This window comes from Geotrypetes seraphini, chromosome 10 (genome assembly GCF_902459505.1).
Source record: "Geotrypetes seraphini chromosome 10, aGeoSer1.1, whole genome shotgun sequence".
NCBI classification, from domain to species: Eukaryota; Metazoa; Chordata; class Amphibia; order Gymnophiona; family Dermophiidae; genus Geotrypetes; species Geotrypetes seraphini.
The window spans coordinates 127,906,869-127,928,913 of record NC_047093.1 but is presented as its reverse complement, the minus strand read 5'-3'; the positions used below and the strand labels follow the sequence as shown (position 1 = coordinate 127,928,913).

At 42.6% G+C, this 22,045-nt stretch overlaps 1 protein-coding gene across 3 annotated transcripts in view; it reads left to right on the top strand.

Annotated features, from left to right (window-relative positions):
• Window positions 1–1,179: 1,179 nt before the first annotated feature.
• VAMP4 (vesicle associated membrane protein 4) overlaps window positions 1,180–22,045 on the top strand; it is a 37,055-nt gene continuing 16,189 nt past the window's right edge. The window contains exons 1-4 of one of the 3 annotated variants that reach the window (XM_033961141.1): window positions 1,180–1,337; window positions 5,370–5,475; window positions 6,909–6,952; window positions 10,503–10,553. In XM_033961141.1, coding sequence (XP_033817032.1) covers window positions 5,410–5,475; window positions 6,909–6,952; window positions 10,503–10,553 — 161 coding nt within the window. In that variant the 5' untranslated portion in view covers window positions 1,180–1,337; window positions 5,370–5,409. Of the gene's footprint in view, window positions 1,338–1,453; window positions 1,675–5,369; window positions 5,476–6,908; window positions 6,953–10,502; window positions 10,554–22,045 lie in introns of those variants that run through there. The other 2 variants (XM_033961143.1, XM_033961142.1) reach the window with 2 other exon arrangements.

The following is a 22,045-nucleotide window of genomic DNA, read 5'->3' as shown; positions in this document are numbered from 1 at the left end:
GGGCCAAGGAGGCTTGTGCAGTTGGGTGGGTGGTACTTCCCGCTGAAGAGGACATTCGGTACAGGGAGGATAGGTGAAGTAGTTGCCCTTCCCCCCTCACCATGCTGGGCCCAAGATGGCAATGGATCATGCCTGGGTCTTCTCCCAGGGCCAAAGAGGCTTGTGCAGTTGGGTGGGTGGTACTTCCCGCTGAAGAGGACATTCGGTACAGGGAGGATAGGTGAAGTAGCTGCCCTTCCCCCCTCACCATGCTGGGCCCAAGATGGCAATGGATCATGCCTGGGTCTTCTCCCAGGGCCAAGGAGGCTTGTGCAGTTGGGTGGGGTGGTACTTCCCGCTAAAGAGGACATTCGGTACAGGGAGGAAGGGTGAAGTAGCTGCCCTTCCCCCCTCACCATGCTGGGCCCAAGATGGCAATGGATCATGCCTGGGTCTTCTCGCGTTGGCCCAATGGGGACCTGAAGGTGGGCATGGGTGGGCCTTCCCTCTTAAGGGGACATCCCACTGGTGAGGGGGATGAAGTAGCTGCAACCTGCTGGGCAGAAGGTGACATGATAGATCAGTGGAATTCAGGTTATGGGTCCTGATTTTCATGGTGTTTGTCATTGTCAGTAGAACGCAGACCATTTAGGAACCAAGGGGGCCTTCCAACGGGCGCAGCTAATACTAATTAATATTAATGACCAAGGCGGGGGCTTTTGGGTTTTGTTTTGTTTTCTGGTAATACTCAACACAATAGCATGCAAATCATCTACGCACCATTTGTGCGCAACATCGCCCCCCCCCCCCAAAAAAAAAAAAAAAGCAGTCAATGAACTTCCTGCCTGCCGGTTCAGCGAATCGGGGATTTCCTCGCGCCGCTCGGCTGAACCGGCAAACAGGGACTGCGCTTCTTTGAATAGACGCGGCTGTTGCGCGCGCACACACAACAGCTGCGCCTGCGCGCCGCCCCCTTGTAAAAAAAAAAGTCGGCAGGAGAGATGCCCCCCACCCCCTTCAACCCTTTAAAATTGAAAGACAAGCAAGAGAGAGAGATTGGTCCTCCCGGTGCATCCTGGGATGCACTGCGAAGGGGGGGGGGGAGGGCGATTGGCTCGGGAGTTTTTCAAGTCCGTCCCAGGATGCGTCGGGCAAGGCCTAAGGCTATGATTGGCTCAGGTACATAAGACCCACCCACCCCCACCACCCAGGGGCGGGGTTTCAGGCGCCCGCGCCAATCAGGGTCTTAGGTTCTTCCCCGGTGCGTCCCAGGATGCACCGGGAAGGGGAAGGCCCGCCATTTTGGAAGAGGCAGGCCCGTCGGTGGGTATCTTTCCGGCTGCTCTCGGCAGACTAAGGTAGGAGGGCTGCTGGGCTTGTGGAGGTGGCCGTCCCGGTACAGGGGTGGGGCTGAGAGAGTGAGCATTCGCTCTGCCGATTTTGGGGGGGGGAGACAGATGATTGGCTGGTTTGCTCTCCGCACCTGGGGAGGGAGGAGATTAGTTTCGTTTGTTTGTTGCTTTTTTGATTTCTTTTTTCAATGAACGCAGCTTTCGTGTTCACATCAGCTGCGCCCGTTGGAAGAGAAAGCAGCCCCTGCTCTCCCTGCTTGCAGGGGAATCCCTGAGCAGCTGAAGCGGTCTGGAGCAGTGGTCTCAAACCTGCGGCCCTCCAGGTCCTATTTTGAGGCCCTGGGTAGGTTTATCATCATCAGAAAAGTAAAATAAAACCGTTTCAAAGATCATACGTCTCTTTAGCTCTAAATGACAATATTATTATTAAGACTTAGCCAAAAGGAAAGATTTATAAACTATAAAGAGTTTTACCTCATGCAAAATTGTCATTTCTTTAATAAGATATTAACTATTTTTTTCTAAGGCCCTCCAAGTACCGACAAATCCAAAATGTGGCCCTGCAAAGGGTTTGAGTTGGAGACCACTGGCTTAACTGTAACCATGACATCCTGTTTGTCTTTGGAAAGCAGAGCCGAGCTTGTGATGTCATAATGCCTCATTCCACCAATAAGAGCCAGCCTCATCAGTGATGTCACAATGGCTTGATAGTCCTGTTCTCCCCTCTGCCCTCCAACCCTTCCCATTTACTCTGGTCTCAAACTTGCGGCCCGGGAAGCCACATATGGCCCACCAGGTACTATTTTAAGGCCCTGGGTATGTTTATCATAATCACAAAAGTAAAATAAAACCGTTTCTTGATCATAAGTCTCTTTAACTATAAATGACAATATTATTATTGGAGACTTGGCCAAAAGGAAAGGTTTATAAACTAGAAAGAGTTTTACTCATGCAAAATTGTCATTTCTTTAAGAAGACATTAACTATTTTTTTCTAAGGCCCTCCAATTACCGACCAATCCAAAATTTGGCCCTGCATAGGCTTTGAGTTGGAGACCACTGGCTTAACTGTAACCATGACATCCTGTTTGTCTTTGGGAAGCAGAGCTGAGATTGTGATGTCATAATGCCTCATTCCACCAATAAGAGCCAGCCTCATCGGTGATGTCACAATGGCTTGATTGTCCTGTTCTCCCCTCTGCCCTCCAACCCAGCCAGCAGATTAACTGTTCCCCTTAACTCAATGGTCTCAAACTCACGGCCCAGGGACCACACGTAGCCCGCCAGGTACTATTTTGAGGCCCTGGGTATGTTTATCATAATCACAAAAGTAAAATAAAACAGTTTCTCGATCATATTTGTCTTTAGCTAAAAATGACAATATTATTATTAAGACTTAGCCAAAAGGAAAGATTTATAAACTATAAAGAGTTTTACCTCATGCAAAATTGTCATTTCTTTAAGAAGACATTAACTGGGTTTTTTTGAGGCCCTCCAAGTACCGACAAATCCAAAATGTGGCCCTGCAGAGGGTTGGAGTTGGAGACCACTGGTCTGGAGCAATTCTGTAGGCCACAATAGTTTTTGTAATAGGAATGGACGGTCAGTAGATGCTGCATAATAAATAAAATATCTGTCAGCACGGGCAAAGCTGATATGCTCACCTTGGCCTTGTCTTTTGGGAAAAGCGGGCGTAGAAGTCCAGTTACCTATAGTATTAATAAGAGTTCTAAAAATGATAACAGGAGTGGAATGACTGATTAGTGGAAAAGCTAGAAATTAAGGGGTGCTTTGACAAAAGCTAGAAATTAAGGGGTGCTAGACAAAATCTATTTGCATGCAATGGAGGCAGTGCATGCAAATAGATCTCGTGCATATTCATTGGAGAAATCTTGAAAATCCGACTGGATTGCGGCCCTCGTTGCCCACCCCTGGAGTAGGGCCACACATGTTTCCCTACTTGGCCAATTGACTAGTCAAGAACACATCGGAGGAAGGCATAATAAATCAATGCACTTGACCATTTAGGTGCTAAAGTTACTAGTTTGTCATAAATTATGGAACACCCGACAGAATCAAACCCCACAAATACTTATATGTAGTGCTCTCATAGAAACTTAATCCACAGATTTCATATAATGAATTAAAATGTAAGGAAAAAAGCCTCAGACTGTTACTTTTAAGGCCAAATTGTGCTTCTCTCGGGTCTCCTGCTCAGGTTTCTCTCAGGTCCTCCTGCTCCCCTTCAATCCATTCAAAATGCTGCCGCATGACTCGTATTCCATGAGCGCCGCCATGCTCACATTACTCCTCGTCCTCTGAAATGGTGTTCAAATATTTTTCAACAGATACCCAACATACCACCTCCTTTACTAACGCATAGCGTGGGTTTTAGCGTTGGCAGCGGCGCTCATGGCTGGTGTGAGGGGGAGACCCTTGTACAGCGCGTATGAGCTCTTGAGCTATGGGTAAATTGGGCAGAATGCTTCCATTTCTTTTGGCCGCGCTTGGCGTAAGATGCGCGTATGTAGTGGCATAAATTGGGCGTGACGCTTTCATTACGTTCAGTTTTTATTACGTTCAGCCACGCTCACTGTATACGTGCTCGTACACTTGTTTAGTTAAAATTTAATAAAATGTTTTACTCATCTTACAAAACAATCACAGATCATGTTACTCACTATCCAAGGTTTGACTGTACATGTATAAAAAAAAGGAGTTGGAGTGGAGATACCATATATAAAGGAGTTAGAGCCGACTACACAGCCCTAAAATCTTTAGTACCTTGAGAATTGAGAAAAGGGAAGACTCCAGTTCAGAGCTGGAGAATAACAGCTGGAATATTCTTTTAAAAAAAAAAAAAAGTGTGCATGAGAGATTTGCATGTACTGCCTCCTTGGTATGCAAATATGTCTTGTGGATATTCTGAAAACCTGGCTAGCTGACTGGGTGCCCCAAGGACTGGTCGAGAACTACTGTAGTAAATGACAGCAGATAAAGGCTAGTGATTTGTCTATCCCAGGGATGTCAAAGTCCTTCCTCGAGGGCCACAATCCAGTCGGGTTTTCAGGATTCCCCCAATGAATATGCACGAGATCTGTTTGCATGCACTGCTTTCATTGTATGCTAATAGATCTCATGCATATTCACTGGGGGAATCCTGAAAACCCGACTGGATTGCGGCACTCGAGGAGGGACTTTGACACCCCTGGTCTATCCAGAAAAGTAGTTGTAATTGCCCTTCTGTGCAGATTAGCTGTCTCCATCCCATGCATTTTGTGTAGGGTTTTTAACTACTGTTCTGCACAGCTAAATCCTCTTACTGTATATTTTGTAAAGTACAAGGGAAGGAAATCTTGGCACTCTGCTAGCATCTGTGGCACATTAAATGAGTCTTTGGTTTCTGTATTTGACCAGCAATGTGATTCTTTCCACAATGAGTGTTTTTTGAACTTCTGATTTGTCTGTGCATCCTGCTGGTGTACATTCTGCATTAGGGACTAGAGTTCTTGCTGTAATCCCTGTTAAACTAATTTAAAGCCATGTCATCCAAGACTGGGGAGATGGCAGCACTATCCAAGCAGATGACTTGTTTATCTTCTGCTTTTACAGTCCATTTGTTTTGCTTTTCCCCAGTACCAGACAATACAACACTGATGTTCACTTCATGTTCCAGCTTTAATGAAGCCCAATGGAAACCTTGGTCATACATGAAGTTTTGGTGACAGGCAGTGAAAATTACATTCTGGAATCTCTTTGCAAAACTAATATGTAACTAAAAGTGGATTGTGCAATTAGCTTAGACAGACATCCTTATTTATGTTTTACAGTGAGTTGGGATAATTTGGTGCATACGTGGATGAATCTCTTTATAAAGCTGATTAATGAATTACAATAAACGAATCTGTACTACCTGGCTGGAACCAATTTCTGGTGTGCAGCTGTTCTTTCAATCTTCAATAACCGAGACGAGTAAGGCATCTCGGTTACCTGTTTCAAGGAATTGCGTTAAACGAGGATGTGTGTGCTTATTTTCCAGAACTTGCTTCCTGACCTGGGCATTCTCATGAGCAGAAGATATGCCTCCCAAGTTCAAGCGCCACCTGAATGACAGCGATGTCACTGGTTCAGTGAAAAGCGAGAGGGTGAGTTTGCAGGTGTTAGGTCATTCCATGTCAAGTAGTCCAGTATTGAAAATAATCCCCATTCGACCTCCTCCAAATTGAATAAAATTTTGTGTGAATGTTCTCTATAGCCTCAAATGAAACCATGTAAAAATATTTTAGCTGGATATCTATTGGTTTAAGATCTAGAGCAGGGGTGGGCAACTCCCAGTCCTCGAGGGCCAGAATCCAGTCGGGTTTTCAGGATTTCCCCAATGAATATGCATGAGATGTATTTGCATGCACTGCTTTCAATGCATATTCATTGGGGAAATCCCGAAAACCCGACTGGATTTCGGCCCTTGAGGACCGGAGTTGCCCACTCCTGATCTAGAGGCTGTCGAATGTAGGGTCCACGCAAAATGGCAACTTTGTCCATGTGCAAAGTTTGGAATGTAACATTAGTTTACCCCCCCCCCCCCCCTTTATGAGCCAGCAAAGTAGGCAAAAAATGTTAATGAAACGAAATTTAATGTCTGCTTTGACTCCTCATTGCTCCTGATCTGTATTTCAATTCAAGTCGTAACTGTACCAGCAGTCATGGCACATGACATGCACATAGGGTTTGCATTAAGAGGCTTTGCAGTCAAATATACGGTAGACCCTCACAGTTAACCAGCACCCAAGGGGATTGGTAGATGCCAGATAAATGTAGTTTCTGGTTGCTTGAGAATTGCTATTAAAAATAGGCCTAACTAATGTTATACCCCATACTATACTAAACTCTGTATTGACTTGATATTAACATTAAATACATTGAATAAAAGCAAATTAAGATAAGAGACAAAAACCAGCTTTGTTAATGCACTATCTATTGAATGTTAAATGTTACAGTGCTGAGTGTGCCTTTCAGCTCTATAGAAATTATAAATAGTACTAGTAGTGTGTAATTTTAGTTAAATGGCAGTTAAACTCTTTTCCTCTCTATCTTCCTACCATCCCCACTTGTAGGTCCAGCATCTCTTCCTCTCTTCCCACTCTCCTTTCTGGTCTGGGTCACTTTCTCTCCACCCCTGTCCACACACTTATGGGTCCAGCATCCATCCATCTCCCCTCCCCTTCACCCTGCAGGTCCCGCATTCATGTCTCTTCCTTTTCTCCCTCCATGCGGGTCTGGCCTCTGATGGACCCCCCTCACCCTGTATCTCTTACCTGTAGAAATACTGCAGGATTTGACAGGTGCTAAATAGTTCCATGCTATCCACAGAATTTATCCTCTGGCTACTGCAAGGCTTTGTGGATCTTGCTTAGAGATTCGCAATGAATCTATTCTCAGATGTGATGTTCTCTTAAAATCTTTGTGAAAGAATTCCTGGTGAAAGTGATACAACCTGTAGGAGATCTTGGTTGCAGTGTCATTTTTATTTGACCATGCAGACGTTTGGCATTCATTCCTGTGTTCCTTTTTTCCACAGAGAAATCTTTTAGATGACAATTCCGATGAAGAAGACTTTTTCTTGTAAGTTACTTTGAATTTCTTTTCTATATGTCTGTATATTACTGTTGAGAGATCAACAGACTAACATATTGATCAAGTGGCCCTGCTGCACTAATGTGTGCTGATAGACTCTTTGATCATCACGCGCAACTTCTTATGTTCTTATGTTCTTATATATGCTGCATGCAGTTAGCAGACTGACCACATATAGCACTGTCCACTTCTTCCTTGGCATTCTCACCATACTAGCCCAATATGTTTGGGTGTTATGCATCCATTGACCAGCAGGTGGAGATAGAACACAGAAGTGTACCTTACTGCAGGGGTCCGCGGCCCACTAGTGGGCTGCGAGAGATCCCCTTGCGCAACATCTTTGCATCCCTCCTTTGCTACCATCTTTGCATCAAAGCAGCGTGTTCAGTGCTGCCGCCACTGCTGTTTGGAACGGAGGCATGTCAGCGTCGCGGTGGGAGGGTCAGCGTTGTTCTGCTGTGCGGGATGGGTTGGGAGTGGGAAATGGAAAGATGCTGCACAGGGGGATGAGTTTGCGGGGGTCATGGAGGTTCTGCAGGCTCAGGGCTCCAACTGATTCTGCATTATGGTAAGTTATACCCTCCCACTAATAACAAGCCCAGAGTCTGGAGACTTTCATTTTTTTTAATGGGCACAGATGCTGTGTGTGTGTTATACACGCATAATATCTGCCCCATTAAAAAAAAATCCCCCCCCCCCCCCTTTCAACAGCAAAATGGCAGGAGGGATGCCCACTCCCTTCTGCCACCAAAGACCCACCCCTGCGCCAGGCACCCTCCCCCAACATCCCCTACCCTTCCCCCACTGAAAAAAATGCAGGAGGGATGCCCACTCCCTCCTGCCACTGGAGGTCCTCCAAAACCCCACCCTCCAAATCCCCCTGGTACCGTTTTAGAGAAGTTGGAGCGGGAGGGAAGCTCAGTCCTTCCTGCTCATAGGCCCGCCCGATCAAAGTGGCGGGCCTTTCCCACCCTGGTGCATCTTGTGATGCACGAGGAGAGGCCTAAGGCCCTGATTGGCTCAGATACCTAAGGCCCCTCGCTGGCTTTAGTGCATCTGGGCTTCAGACTCTTCATTCCTTACAAAAACAATCTTCTAGCTTTTTGAATCAGTCGTTCTTTCTTTATTTTCTAAAAAGGAAGTTGGCATGGAGTTTCAGTCCTTGAAACACTTGAATGTGTGGAGAACCCTGATGCAGTATTTGGAACCAGTTTAATAAAAGTGACCAATTGTAGAAAGGATGTGATAGCTTCAATGAGCACTATTGCATGTTGGCTAAAGGAGCTGATTTAATCCGCTTACCTCCTGGTGGGAAAATGTCCCGCCCCCATTGCTAAGGGCACATTTTCCAAGGTTGGGGGGTGTTGTTACATTGTAGGTAGAGCTTAAATCAGAATATATGTAGAGTGGCAATGTAGACGGACATGCATACCTTTCCAAGTTTTATAGAATAAACTTTGGGGCCTCAGTATTAGGCATGGGAATTTCTGATTCCTTCCCCTGTGAAGTCTGCTTTGTTACATCCTATACATATTGCACTTGCACTGGTCTGGTGAGAGCACTAAGGAAGGAGAAATTAGGACTTACCTGCTAATTTTCTTTCTTTTAGTCTCACCAGTCCAGCTTCCTACCCATATCTATGGTTTATGCTGTATCCCCAGAGTTCAACTCTAACCCCCCTCCCTGCCCAAAAAAACCAACCCCACACACAAGAAACGCTACATAAGGATAAAGTTTCAAAGAGTTCTGGGTTTGGAATTCTTTAGTGAGATTTCCACCGCTTTGCTAACAAAATACTGAAGTGTTGGAGCTGCAGAATAGCCTTATACATTAGAGCAGTGGTTCCCAACCCTGTCCTGGAGGACCACCAGGCCAATTGGGTTTTCAGGCTAGCCCTAATGAATATGCATGAAGCAAATTTGCATGCCTATCACTTCCATCATATGCAAATCTCTCTCATGCATATTCATTAGGGCTAGCCTGAAAACCCGATTGGCCTGGTGTTCCTCCAGGACAGGGTTGGGAATCACTGCATTAGAGGAAGAACTGGCCTAGTGGTCAGAACTAAAGCCCCAGCACCCTGAGGTTGTGGGTTCAAGTCTCATTCTGCTCCTTGTGACCCTGGGCAAGTCACTAAATCCTCCGTTGCCCTAGGTATAGTAGATAGATTGTGAGCCTGCCAGGACAGATAGGGGAAAATGCTTGAGTATCTGAATTTAAACTGCTTAGACAACCTCCATTGATAGACAGTATAACTTGTGTTATGGGCTGGTCTGGTGAAAAATTTTTTTTTTTTTTTTTTTAAATCTTTATTCATTTTAAATTTTACAACAAGTGTACAGAAAATCATTCAAATAATATACAATTCCACTTGAAATTCTACAATTCTTTCCTTAGATACATGAAGGGAAATCAAGTGTATATTTTATGAGATCGTATAACTTTCTATGATATACTTGTTGTAGTGTGAAAAATGAATAAAAAATTTAAAATAGAAATTCTACAATTCTCACACAAAAGAGTTTAACCCCTTCCCACCCCACATAAAACATACTTTATATCCCATAATATAATAACTACATCATTCTTTTCACTTAACAATAAGAAAACTAAAACCCACCCTCCCTCCCTATAACATATATATTAATAGGGGAAAACTACTGATTATTCATTATTATAATTTATTAATGGCCTCCATACATCCTTAAATTTATTAAAACAACCTTTTTTAACAGCTAATATTCTTTCCATTTTATACACATGACACACCGAATTCCACCAAAAACAATAATTTAATCTTGTACAATCTTTCCAGTTATAAGTTATTTGTTGAATGGCAACTCCTGTTAAGGTCTGGTGAAATTAAAGGAAAGTAAATTAACAGTTAAGCCTTAATTTCTCCTTCCTGATATTGTACTTCTGTACAGTATTTCTAGGACTATTCAAAGTAAATTGTACAGTGGATGATCAACATAGACAAAATTGATACAGTAGGTAAGAAGTTTCTGCCCCAGAGAGCTTAATATGTCGAGATAAAAAGGATACTTAGACTTGCTGTGGGTAGCAATATGGTGATAGATCATAATGGTGATGGTGAGGCTTTTAGAGAAGGAAAAACAACAACAAAATCCTCTGGAAGACAGTCGGTACACTCTACAGATGTTCACAACAGGAAACATAGAAAATGACGGCAGAAAAGGGCCAAAGCCTCCCCCAAGCTACACTCTATCAATCCTCCCCAAGCTTTATTGGTGTAAGACAACAACTCTTAATATGAAGAAATGACTAAACACGAATCATGTTTCAGCCCCATGAGCCTGCCTTCGGAGTCTAAGTGTAAATGCACACCAGTCAAGTCATTCACACATTTTATAGATCATGCAATCGGGTGAACAATTGTTGAGACAAAAGTATAAAACAAAAATAGCTCATATAGATGAATATCAAATGGAAAGCAGGAGAACAACAGGCTAGCAATGTGTTTGTGACCATGCACTGTCCCACTGGTAACCAGCATTTGTTTTTGGTTTTTTTTTAGGAGGGGACCTTCAGGACCAAAGTTCGGCCCAAAGAATGACAAGATCAGACAGTAAGTTTGCAGTTCATCTAAGATTCTTTTTTTTTTTAAATTCTTTATTCATTTTATAATTCACAACAAGTGTACAGTAAATATCAAACAATTAGAATACAATATCACTTGAAAATCTACCATATCATACGACAAAAAGATATAACCCCCACCCCCTCCCACTTCCATATACAACAAAAAATATACCACATGAATATAATATCTTATCATTCATAAATATTATTAATAGAAATCCAACCCCCCTAAGATTCTAAGTGGCTGTCAAATAGGCATAGACAAAATATTAAGAGAATTATAAAACTGCAAAACGTAAAGCAATAATACTATTTTGTAACAGCTAGGAAGGTATCCATATAAATCCCATCATATGTAGAACCTGAGTAAACAATATCTCAACTTGTTTTCAAAACAGGCAAGACTAATCGCTCTGCCTTGAGGGTCTAGTGCTGGTAATTTTTCATTTTTTCTTTTCTTTTTTTTTTAATTCTTTATTCATTTTCAATAAGTGCAATCCAAATTAAATACATTTTATATTTAAGACATCACTTAATACTCCTTCAAGAAACAAATCAATCTATATCCCTCCCCCCACCCTATCCCAAAACTATTATAAATTTTTAATTTAATAATCAAATCTTCAAAAAGCTCATTATGATATACATTTCATATCCATAAGAGATAATAAGCTCTTTTTTAAAAAAAATCTTTATTCATTTTTTATTCTTACATCAAATGAATTATAAATAATAAAACAATTTTCACAAATCACTTGTACTTACAATCAAATATTCTTATAAGATAAAATAAATACCCCCCTCTTTATCAATATTCCCATTTCCATATGATACATATTCCCCATCCCAACCCAAATACCCATGTGCTTAAGATATCTGATCATTAGAGTAACTAGTCAATGGTCCCCATATTTTTTTAAAATTATGAATATTCCCTTGTTGTAACGCTATCATCTTTTCCATCTTATATATGTGGCAAACTGAATTCCACCAAAATGTATAATTTAACTTAGTATAATCTTTCCAATTTTGAGTAATTTGTTGCATGGCGACCCCTGTCAATATTAATAATAACTTAATAAGCTCTAATAATTAATAATAAGATAATAAGCTCTAATAAAGAAACCCATACATTAATTTTACAAGAATTCAGAGAATCATTTAAAAATAAATCCACCCTCCCTCCCTCCCCCTGGATGTGCACATAATATAGCAATAAAAATCAAATCTACAATAAATCAACAAAAGACGTCAATGGACCCCATATTAACTTGAAAATTTTTATATTTCCTAACGATTCTGCAATCATTTTTTCATATCTGTATATCAAGCATAAATTTGCCCACCAGAATGTAAAGTTAAGATGATCCCAATTTTTCCAATTACGCATGATCAACTGTACAGCAGTACCTGTCATAATTAGGAACAGTCGACCTTTATATTTATCTAACGGATCCTTAATATGCAACACAGTTCCACAAATAACTACTTCGTAAGATAAAGGGATTTTTCATTTTTATAGTTGCAGATGAAACTTCAAGAGGGTTGAAATGGCAGGACTGAGTTGGTTAATTTGAACTATAAGGCTGCAATATGGATAACGAGTAGTCGGTTAATTTAAACACCATCATAACCACTGCAAGTTTAATAGGATGAAAATGAGTCTTGTTAAACAATCCATGGGCCGCCTCATTTTATCAACTATTCAGAGAACAAACTGATATCAAGTTCAAGTATTTTTCCCAAGACCTCAAACACCCAAGACACTACTATAATTGCTCTTCGTGTCCTTACTGGGGCAAAGTGTTCATCATTGGTTTTGTATAGGTTTAAACTGTTTTAAATTATTTTTAACAGGCTGAAAATTAGCTATCTGGTGTTACTGCCTCATTTTATACCAGTTGCAGTGCTTTCAATACAGGTGGTCATCAAAATGTTTTTTTTTTTTTTAAATAAAGATAACAGATGGGTGGTTGGGAGGTGAGGTTGAGTACTGTTTGTATCATTTGAGTATGTAAACTATTTTTGATTGTTTGTCATTTTCTCTTTGGTTTTTTTTTTTGTTTTTTTATTTCAATAATTTTATTGAATATTATAAGTAATATACAAAAAGCAGTTCAAATACATAAAAATTGAATAAAAAATAGTGATGTATAAACGAAAGAAACCATAATTGCATTCATTTGCATATAACAGATTAGTAAGAAGAATTCAGAGTGTTTGAAACTGCTAAGAAAAGAAATAGAAAGGGTAGAGAAGCAGAGATGATGAAGTAAAAGAAAAAAGAGAGAGAGAGAGAGAGAGAGAGAGAGGCAGAAGTGTCTACGAGGCAGAGTGAACATATGAATCTAAGAATGACCAAGGTGATTTATTTCGCACCAAATTTGTAGAGAAACGGGATATCATGTTCTTTTCATATGCATATGATTCGAATTTGTGGTACATGCTCAAAGAGTTCCACCAAAAGGTGTAGTCTAGTAGTGTGGATGACTTCCAATTTTTCAAAATGTGCATAAGAGCTGTCACAAACATGGTGTCAATGAGTTTACGAGGACAGTTTGATAGTGCAAAACAAGGGTGTTGAGAACGAAGGATTATAATGTCCATGGAAATATCTTCTGAACATTTGGTAATAGATTTTATGGTGTCCCAGAGACGAATCCAAAAGTTTGTCATTTTCAATTTCAATAAAAACATTTCAACTTAAAAAAAAGATAAACAAAGACCAACAAAAATATATTTTTTTTTCTTGGTGGCTTGGGTTTTTTGACCTGTTCTGGGGTTATTTGGGGCACTGATTTGGAAAATTGCATTGGATAGACCACATCAGCGCTAGTTTCGTAGATATGGTTGCTTTTTATGCCTTTGGGATAATAGAGCCAAACATGTACATTGAGCAAAAAAAGCTTAGCCTCCAAGGGAATCTATGGTGGTTGGAGGACGAAATATTATCAATGAACCTTTGGTAGCACGAGAGAGAATCATACTGCCACCACTACATATAAAGCTAGGCCTGATAAAACAATTTGTAAAGGCTTTGAATAAAGACAGTTCATGCAATGAATACATAACACTTTTGTTACCATGTTAAAACTGAAAGCAAGAATTTTCAGTGGGCCACAGATCAGACAACTTATAAATGACCCACACTTCATAGCATCAGTGAATGAAATCGAATCATGTACCTGGGCTTCATTTGTTCTTCTTGTGAAAAACTTTCTTAGCAACAAGAAGGCAGACAACTACCATATTTGCCGGCGTATAAGACGACTGGGTGTATAAGACGACCCCCCAACTTTTACAGTTAAAATATAGAGTTTGTTATATACTCGCCATATAAGACTACCCCTTCTTCCGCACACCTTCTGCACAACAAATAAAACTTAAAAGAACATCAGAATTTATTTCAACAATTTTAATTAATTCACTAAAGCTGAATAGAACAATAAACCCATGGGAGCTGCCATGCTATTTGTTTTCTAAACTGTTAACCAAACTGAAACGGTCAATGATAGAAGGAAGATAACACATAGAGGGAGAGAGCAAGTGCCGGGCAAGTCCCTAGCAAGTTTGCTGGCATGACAGTTTCCCTTTAAAAGCCTTCAAAAGCCTCCTGTTCGCCCCCGCAACTTCCTTAAGGGCTAGACTCCACACACGGCCGCATGTGCGAGAGACGTAGTAAAGAGAAAAGGGGTGGGGCCAGAGCGCCGCTGCTTCCCGCTGCGCAGGATGAAGGAGATGGCACCCTTGTCACACTGATGTCCCGCCATGGCCCCGCTGATGTCCCGGCAGGTTTACTAGTACCGTAAGCACCGTAAGGAGGTAAGGAAGGAGATGTTAGGGCATGTAAAGTAAGGGCATGTAAACAGTACCTGGCGTATAAGACGACCCCCGACTTTGGGGAGGATTTTAAGGTACTGAAAAGTCGTCTTATACGCCGGCAAATACGGTACATAAAATTTGTAGAGGATATGCTCTTTCATTTCAACAGGCTTGGCTGTAACATGAGTGTTAAAGTCCATTATCTGTACAGTCACTTAGATCGCTTTCCAGAGAACTTTGGTGACTTAAAGCAAAGAGCAAGGTGAAAGATTTCACCAAGACATAAAAACAATGGAAGCCATATACCAAAGAAGATGGGATGCACACATGACGGCAGACTATTGTTGGAATCTTATGAGGGATTGTCCTGGCAGATCCCACTCTCGGAAGTCTTACAAAGGAACGCCTGTGTCAAATGACTGGAAAGTTTGTATCATAAACTTGTGCTTATGATATGAAATAAGTAGATTTTCATGTTGTACACTTAATTTTTAATGTTTCCTTCATGCTTAAAAGATATTCATTTAAACACTGCATTAAAATATCCTGATTATTATTTTTTTAATGGCCGAGCAGAGTGAAGAGTGGTATATGGCACATGTTCTGTATCTCAAAATCTAGAGCTGATAGGAGAAAACTGGTGCTATTTTTGAAATTAGCAGGTCAAATATACCCAGAAACAAGACTAATATTTGAGACACCAAAATGAGTGTTAGCCGTTGTAATCTTTCAAATACTCTACATAATCAGAAACCTACAGAGATGATCTGAGGCATTTTCCACATTTACTGGCTGATATATTCATAGTGAATTTCTGTTACTTCCCTTCCAGATCCCAACCTGCAATCTGGGAGTTGCAGAAATCCAAAACTTTTCTGAGCACAGTTTCAATGTCTGCAAGCAATCTGTGCAGAAGTTTTGAGTTGCTCTGCTTTTTTTACTTAAAGTTCATCTTTTTCGGTGTCTTCAGTGCCTTGAAACCCCATTACCTACGAAAATGTACATCTTATATTTTTGCTTAGCAAATTGTATTTCTATACTATTTCCTCTTAAGGTCTCTGCTCTCTATATTTCCTCTGAATATCTGCTTATTGTATTTCGCTGAATGTCCAGCTCTCTTGATTGTAAACTGTCTAGAAGTCGCAAGATTGTGGCGGTATAGAAGAATAAAGTTATTATTATTTCTGGTGATCCCCTGTCAAAGGAAAGGATGCAGTCCTGTGGAGCCGCACTGCTGCTTCATGGAAAAACTTTGGTGGATCTGTGGAGCCAGCCTTCCTTGGACTTGGGGGTCAATTCCCTTGGGAGTTCACTTGCCCGCTGACCTTGTCAGGGGTTTAAGCACAGGCTGTATGTGTCCGGAGTGAAACTTCCCCGGGTTTCGGGGTGCAGTCTGCATTTCCCGCCCCTGATCGAGTAGCAAGGATCCAAGGGGGCAGAGGTTACAGTCTGTATCCAGTCAACTGGCAGTCCGAAGATCTTCAAGTCTGGTCATGTTGGAGCTATTCTGAAGCAGAAAATACTTTTTCTCCATTCAGCTGCTATGTGAAAGAGCTGACAGGCTGGCATATCAGAGACTGAGTGTAACCCTCCATTATTTCCTATGGGAATGTCGAGGGTGGCTTGTTAAACATTTTAAAAATCGTTCTTCAAAGTTTTTGAGGATAGGGTTCAGGTCCCCCACCTCCCCAGACCATAAATTGCCATTTTTTTATTTTTGGGATTTTTTTGTTTGTTTGTTTTTGGCATGAATTTGCTGGCAAGGGCCATCTTGAATTTTAATTGATCTTTTTCAAAGTTTTTATTTCTGCCTCAAAACCCCTCAATTTGCTTAAAAATAATTTGGGATGGACTCCCCAGCCCCTAATCTGTCAAATGTGTGCCACGGTTGTGCCATTTTGGTGCCAGATCTGCGACCGTATACCGTGTGCTACAGCGCACTGGGGTAGGGGGCAGGAGCTTCATGCTTCACTTCCTTCAGGTCCTCCAGGGCTTAGGAGACGGCTTGGGTCCACGATTTTGGGAAAATATCTCGCTCAGAGGCCGTTCTGGAGTTTGGTGCCAAACATCTACATTCTAAGTCTGGGGACTCTTTTGGCGTGGTGCGAGTTTCTCAGCAGGGCCCTGCAGTGCTCACTGTGTGAATTTTCACTGGACTTTTTTTCGGCTCCTCTGGAAAATGTATTCTTCGGACCCAGCTTGTTGGACCCAGCTGGCGGGCGTATCGGTTTCCAGTTGCGACAGTGGCAGACGTCCCTTTTCAGGAGCCCTCTTGTCTGGCTATGGCAAAGCTTGATGGATTTGATACTTCACAAGTGTGTTTAACTACAGTCTGGTACAGCAGCAGGAGTTCAAATGACAGGTCCTTAAGCAACTCTGTTTTTTTTGAAAGATTTCTTGCAACAGGATCAGTCCATAAGATCTAGGAGCAGTTGCAAATGGGTCCTCCTCTTCCTCTGAATTTACATCATTGCTCTGATATTTTTAAGTAAGTTATGTGGATTATGAGAGAACATATAGCATGGATGAAACTGCGAAAATCTTGCAGATGTGCTTGAGAGAAACAGTGCTGCAGGACTTGGTACACCGTTTTGATTTCTCTGAAACTTACTGTATAATGGCAGATAAGCATGGTAAAGGTCAGCTAGTCTTCTAGGTGCAATGCCATTGATCCGACCTTCCTTCTTTTCCTCCCAAATAAAGATTTCTAGTGCTTTTCCCAGGTCGCCTTGAGTCCTAGCTTAAGCATAGTGGATCCTTGTTTTATAACCATGCTGATCTTGATTCACAGCTTTTTCTCTTTTCAGGGAAGTGATATGTGAATTGAATAGGTTAAACAAGTTATTATGGTTCTTCAGCTTGGAAAAGAAACAACTGAGGGGGTATGGTGGAAGTTTATAAAATCAGAGTGGTGGAAAGATTAAATAGGGAATAGTTGTTCAACCTTTCAAACAACACTAGAGCAGGAGGATGTTCCAAGAAGCTAACAACTAGCAAATTAAAAACAAATGGTAGAAAGGTTTCTTGCATAATACAATTAAGCTATGGAATTTGTTATTCATGGTCAAAGCAACTTAGTGGGCTGAAAAGGAGGTGGATAAATTCCTGATGAAAAAGTCATTAGCCAAGTAGACAGGAAAGGGAGAGCCATTACTTAATCATCCAGGACCAGCACTGGTTACTGTCCTTGTCCAATGGGTGGCTTTTCTTATATTCTTAGCTTCTTATCAGGCACCAGAACTCTCTCTTTTTTTTAATTTAAAGAATTTCTTTATTGAATGTAAGAACACAGTGGCATTGTCAACATTATACAGTCCAGGTTTTTCAAATCCATACCGTTGTCAAAAAAGACTACCGTATTTTCACGCATATACCGCGCACCCGTGTAAAACGCGCACACGGGTATAGCGCGCGGGAAACCTAAATTTATGTAAAGAAATTATTATATACCGCGCACACGCGTATACCGCGTATGCTGCTCCATGAATTTAAATCTCCTTCTGCCGTCCCGACTCCTCTCGCCGCCCTGCCCTCTTCCCCGAGTCTCCTCTCGTCCCGACTCTCCTTTCACCGCCCTGCCCTCTGCCCCAAGTCTCCTCTCGTCCCGACTCTCCTTTCGCCCCCCCCACCCCGAAGGACCGCTCACCCCACCCCCCCGATGTCCAATTCATCCCCCAGCGCCCCCCCCCCCCCCGCACGGAGAAGCTGCCTACTGTTGGTTCCCGATGCCAGTGAGCCCTGCTGCTTCCTCTGCCGGCGGTCCCGCCCTTTCTCTGACGTCAGAGAGGAAGCAGCAGAGCTCATTGGCATCGGGAACCAACAGTAGGCAGCTTCTCCGTACGGGGGGGGGGGCTGGGGGATGAATCGGACGTCGGAGGGGTGCGAGCGGTCCTTTGGGGTGGGGGTGCGAGCGGTCCTTCAAGGTGGGGCAGGGGAATGAATCGGACGTCGGGGGGGGGGGGGGAAACTATGTAAAAAAAAATTTGTCTTCATTATAGGCAAATTTTCATTGTGGATATCTTGAAAACCTACTGGCAAGGGGGATACTAATTTTTTAGTGAGGACTGTTTTGGGCTAGGGAGAGCCGACAAATATCTTCCTACTTGGGCCAGGACACCAATAATGCTTCTCGAAATTCATTCCTACCAGAACACCTGGACTTGAACAAACATGCAGGACACAGGAACACAAACTAAAAGTCCTAATCTACATAAACGAAAACCCTAAGATGCCAGACTCTATTTCTCTGGTGTTGTACTGCATGAAGAAACAAATAATGGTAACTACAAAATTTTAAAAATACAAAGCACACTGTACGCAGAGAAAATGTTAATTATCATTTATATTCGGGGGGTTTCAAAGATGACTTTAAAATATGCAATGTCACTTCAGTAACAACTAAAGAAAAAAAAAACAAATATAGTGCAAAATATAAACAGCAGATATAAATTCTCCAAACTGACACATTTCGATCACTAAATTGAAAATATCATTTTTCCTACCTTTGTTGTCTGGTTATTTCATAAGTCTCTGGTTGCACTTCCTTCTGACTGTGCATCCAATATTTCTTTCTGCTTCCTGCATGCTTCCTCTCATCCAGTCCTCATTCCCTCCCCCAACCGACATCTCTCTTTCTCCCTCCATGAGTGCAGCCTTTTACTCTGCTCTCTCCCCCTTTCCCTGAATGTGACGTTTCTCCTTCCCTCCTTTCTTCTCTCTCTCTCTCTCTCCCTATTGGCAGTAATGATGGATCTCCCGTACCCCAACAAGCGGTCTAGAGTGTAGCAACCAAGATTTAATGCTAAAAATCATGTTGAGTCCTCATTTAGAGTACTCTTGTACAATTCTGGAGACCACAACTTTAAGAAAAGTATATCAGACATGGAAATGATCTAGAGGGCAGCTACTGAAATGGTTACTGGCCTTCATTAAAGGGGGAAAAGTGAACCCAAAATAAGAACAAATATAAAAACTGACATGCATTTTCATAAAATAAAAAGTTGTACAGGAAATGGCTTTCACTTGTATATTGTTACCTTGTCATTTGAGCCCCCTGGAGCTTAATTGGCAGGTGTTGGCTCCAAGTTTTTGCATTCCTGCACAAGCTGTGTGTCACGAGTCCTCCATTACTGCCTAAGTTCTCTTTGGGGAGGCCCATGACCTTACATAAACAGCTTGGCTGGAGTTGCGAGTTCCTGAGCCTACTGGTATGGTAATCATCCCTGCCTCCTGCAAAACTTGGAAGAACACAGTGCTGTCTGTTTTCCAGAAGAGTATTGGCATTTGCCTTTCTGATTGATACTGCCCCCTTCTCAAGGGGATCCATCAGGAGATGGCTGCTCCCCTAGCTTGTAGCATATTCCTTCTCACACAGGGAATTGGAGTACAGTATAACTCATTGAAAAAACAGTATAACATCCTTATGAGAAGGCTTGAAGAATGTACACAGTGTGTTTGGAACCAGTTGCAATGTCAGGCAAGGAATGTGCCTACTGCATTTGAAATTAGGAAGGAAGATAGGTGCTGTCCTCTTACCGGTATTGACAGTTTCTTTAAAAACTGCCTTACAGATTAAAGAGCAGCTCCCACCCTTTTCCCTTACCTCTGCATAACCACATTACCCTTTGGAGTGATATAGCTACCTAGCTGTACTTTAGATCAGTGTTTTTCAACCTTTTTACACCTATGGACCGGCAGAAAGAAAAGAATTATTCTGTGGACCGGCAGCGGTCTGTAGACCAGTGATTGAAGAACACTGGGCTAAGTCGTGGGCCAGACCCCACCCATCTCTACACAATCTCCACCTCAGACCCCGCCCCCATAATAGTACTAATTGCACCTTGCACGTCCCGCGCCTCATCTGGAAGCCTTCCCTCTGACGTTGCAACGTCAGAGAGAAGGCTTCCGGTTCAGGCGCAGGACGCCCGTAGGAGCCGCTGCCCGTGGCTTTGTGCACTGAATCAGTTAGGAAGAGGGAGCTGGCTTGAAGATAACGCAGCATCGATCGCACCATGGACCGGCGGTTTGAAGAACATGGGGCTAAGTCATGGGCCAGACCCCACCCATCTCTACCCAAGCTCCACCCCAGACCCCGCCCCCGTAATAGTACTAATTGCACCTTGCACGTCCCGCGCCTCATCTGGAAGCCTTCCCTCTGACGTTGCAACGTCAGAGAGAAGGCTTCCGGTTCAGGCGCAGGATGCCCGTAGGAGCCGCTGCCCGTGGCTTTGTGCACTGAATCAGTGAGGAAGAGGGAACTGGCTCGAAGATAACGCTGCATCAATCACACCGCGGACCGGCGGTTGAAGAACACTGTTTTGGGTCTGATGCACATGCTGGCCCTGTGGACCGGCAGGAAATTTCTGTGGACCGGCACCGGTCCATGGACCAGTGGTTGAAGAGCACTGCTTTAGATTATTGAAACTAAGAGACTCGGTGATCTTATAAATTGTTTAGGTTTTTGGAGAAGGGTTGGGGAACGAAAGAGTAGCTTATGAGGGGGTGGTGAAAAGTTTTCACACCAACCAATCAGCTTCCTAAATTCTGAGCATTATGTTGCCACTAGAGCTGAAAAGAGTGCTATCTTACTCTATGTTTTGACATTGTTTAGATCATTGACTGAACCATAGCCATGTCATTCTTGGTTAGGCCGGGATCTTTTCAGCACCCCCTCAGAATGGTTCATGCAGTAGACTGAAATAAAATAAAGTTAAGGTTTACGATATCAAGCCACAAAGAATCCAGTAGATTCAAATGATGTAGTATGCATTCTCCAATTTTACCCCAAGGCCTCAGCTCATGGGCTGGGGAGGGAAGCAGGAGTTTATTTTAGAAAAATGTATATCCAGTCTTTATGACAAGTCATTCTAAGCCATTTATAATATACTGTAATCAAAACTTTTTAACAATAAAATAAGATCACTCAAAAAAGTAATTAATACTTCTTTACCCCCATTCTGACAGAATCTTTCCATTGAAACTACACCATTCTGCACGAAAGAGAGAAGCTTTTTAAATTTTTTCCTGAAAGACTCGCCCCCCCCCCCCTCTTCTACGAAACCGTACTAGCGGTTTCTAACGCAGGGAGCCACGCTGAATGGCCCGCGCTGCTCCCAACGCTCATAGGAACTCAATGAGCGTCGGGAGCAGCTAGCACATTTTTGTAGAAGGGGGGGGGGTCAGTTCACTATGTGCTGGGCAGCTTAAGGAACCTTTGTGAAGTGGGGGCTTGGCTAGTCAGGTAATCTTGCAGCTGTGGCTGATGTGGTTTGTGGTGATTCACTGGATGTATGGGGGAAAGAAGGGCATGGGCTTCCGAATAACTACCTATGGCTGAGACCTGAGCTCAGGTGTTGGGTAAACTGTGTGATTTTGGATGGGGGGAGTGGGGGAGGGAAATCCATGGTGGTAGATTCTTATTTTATCATTGGTCATGTGGAAGAAGATTGGGGTTTGTGGGAATACAGGATAGGACAGGGGTAGGCAATTCCAGTCCTCGAGAGCCAGGTCAGGTTTTTAGGATCTCCACCGTGAATATGTATGAGATGGATTTGCATGCACTGCCTCCTTGAGATGCAAATCTATCTCATAAATGCATATTTATTGTGGATATCCTGAAAACCTGACCTGGCTCTGGCTCTCAAGGACCGGAATTGC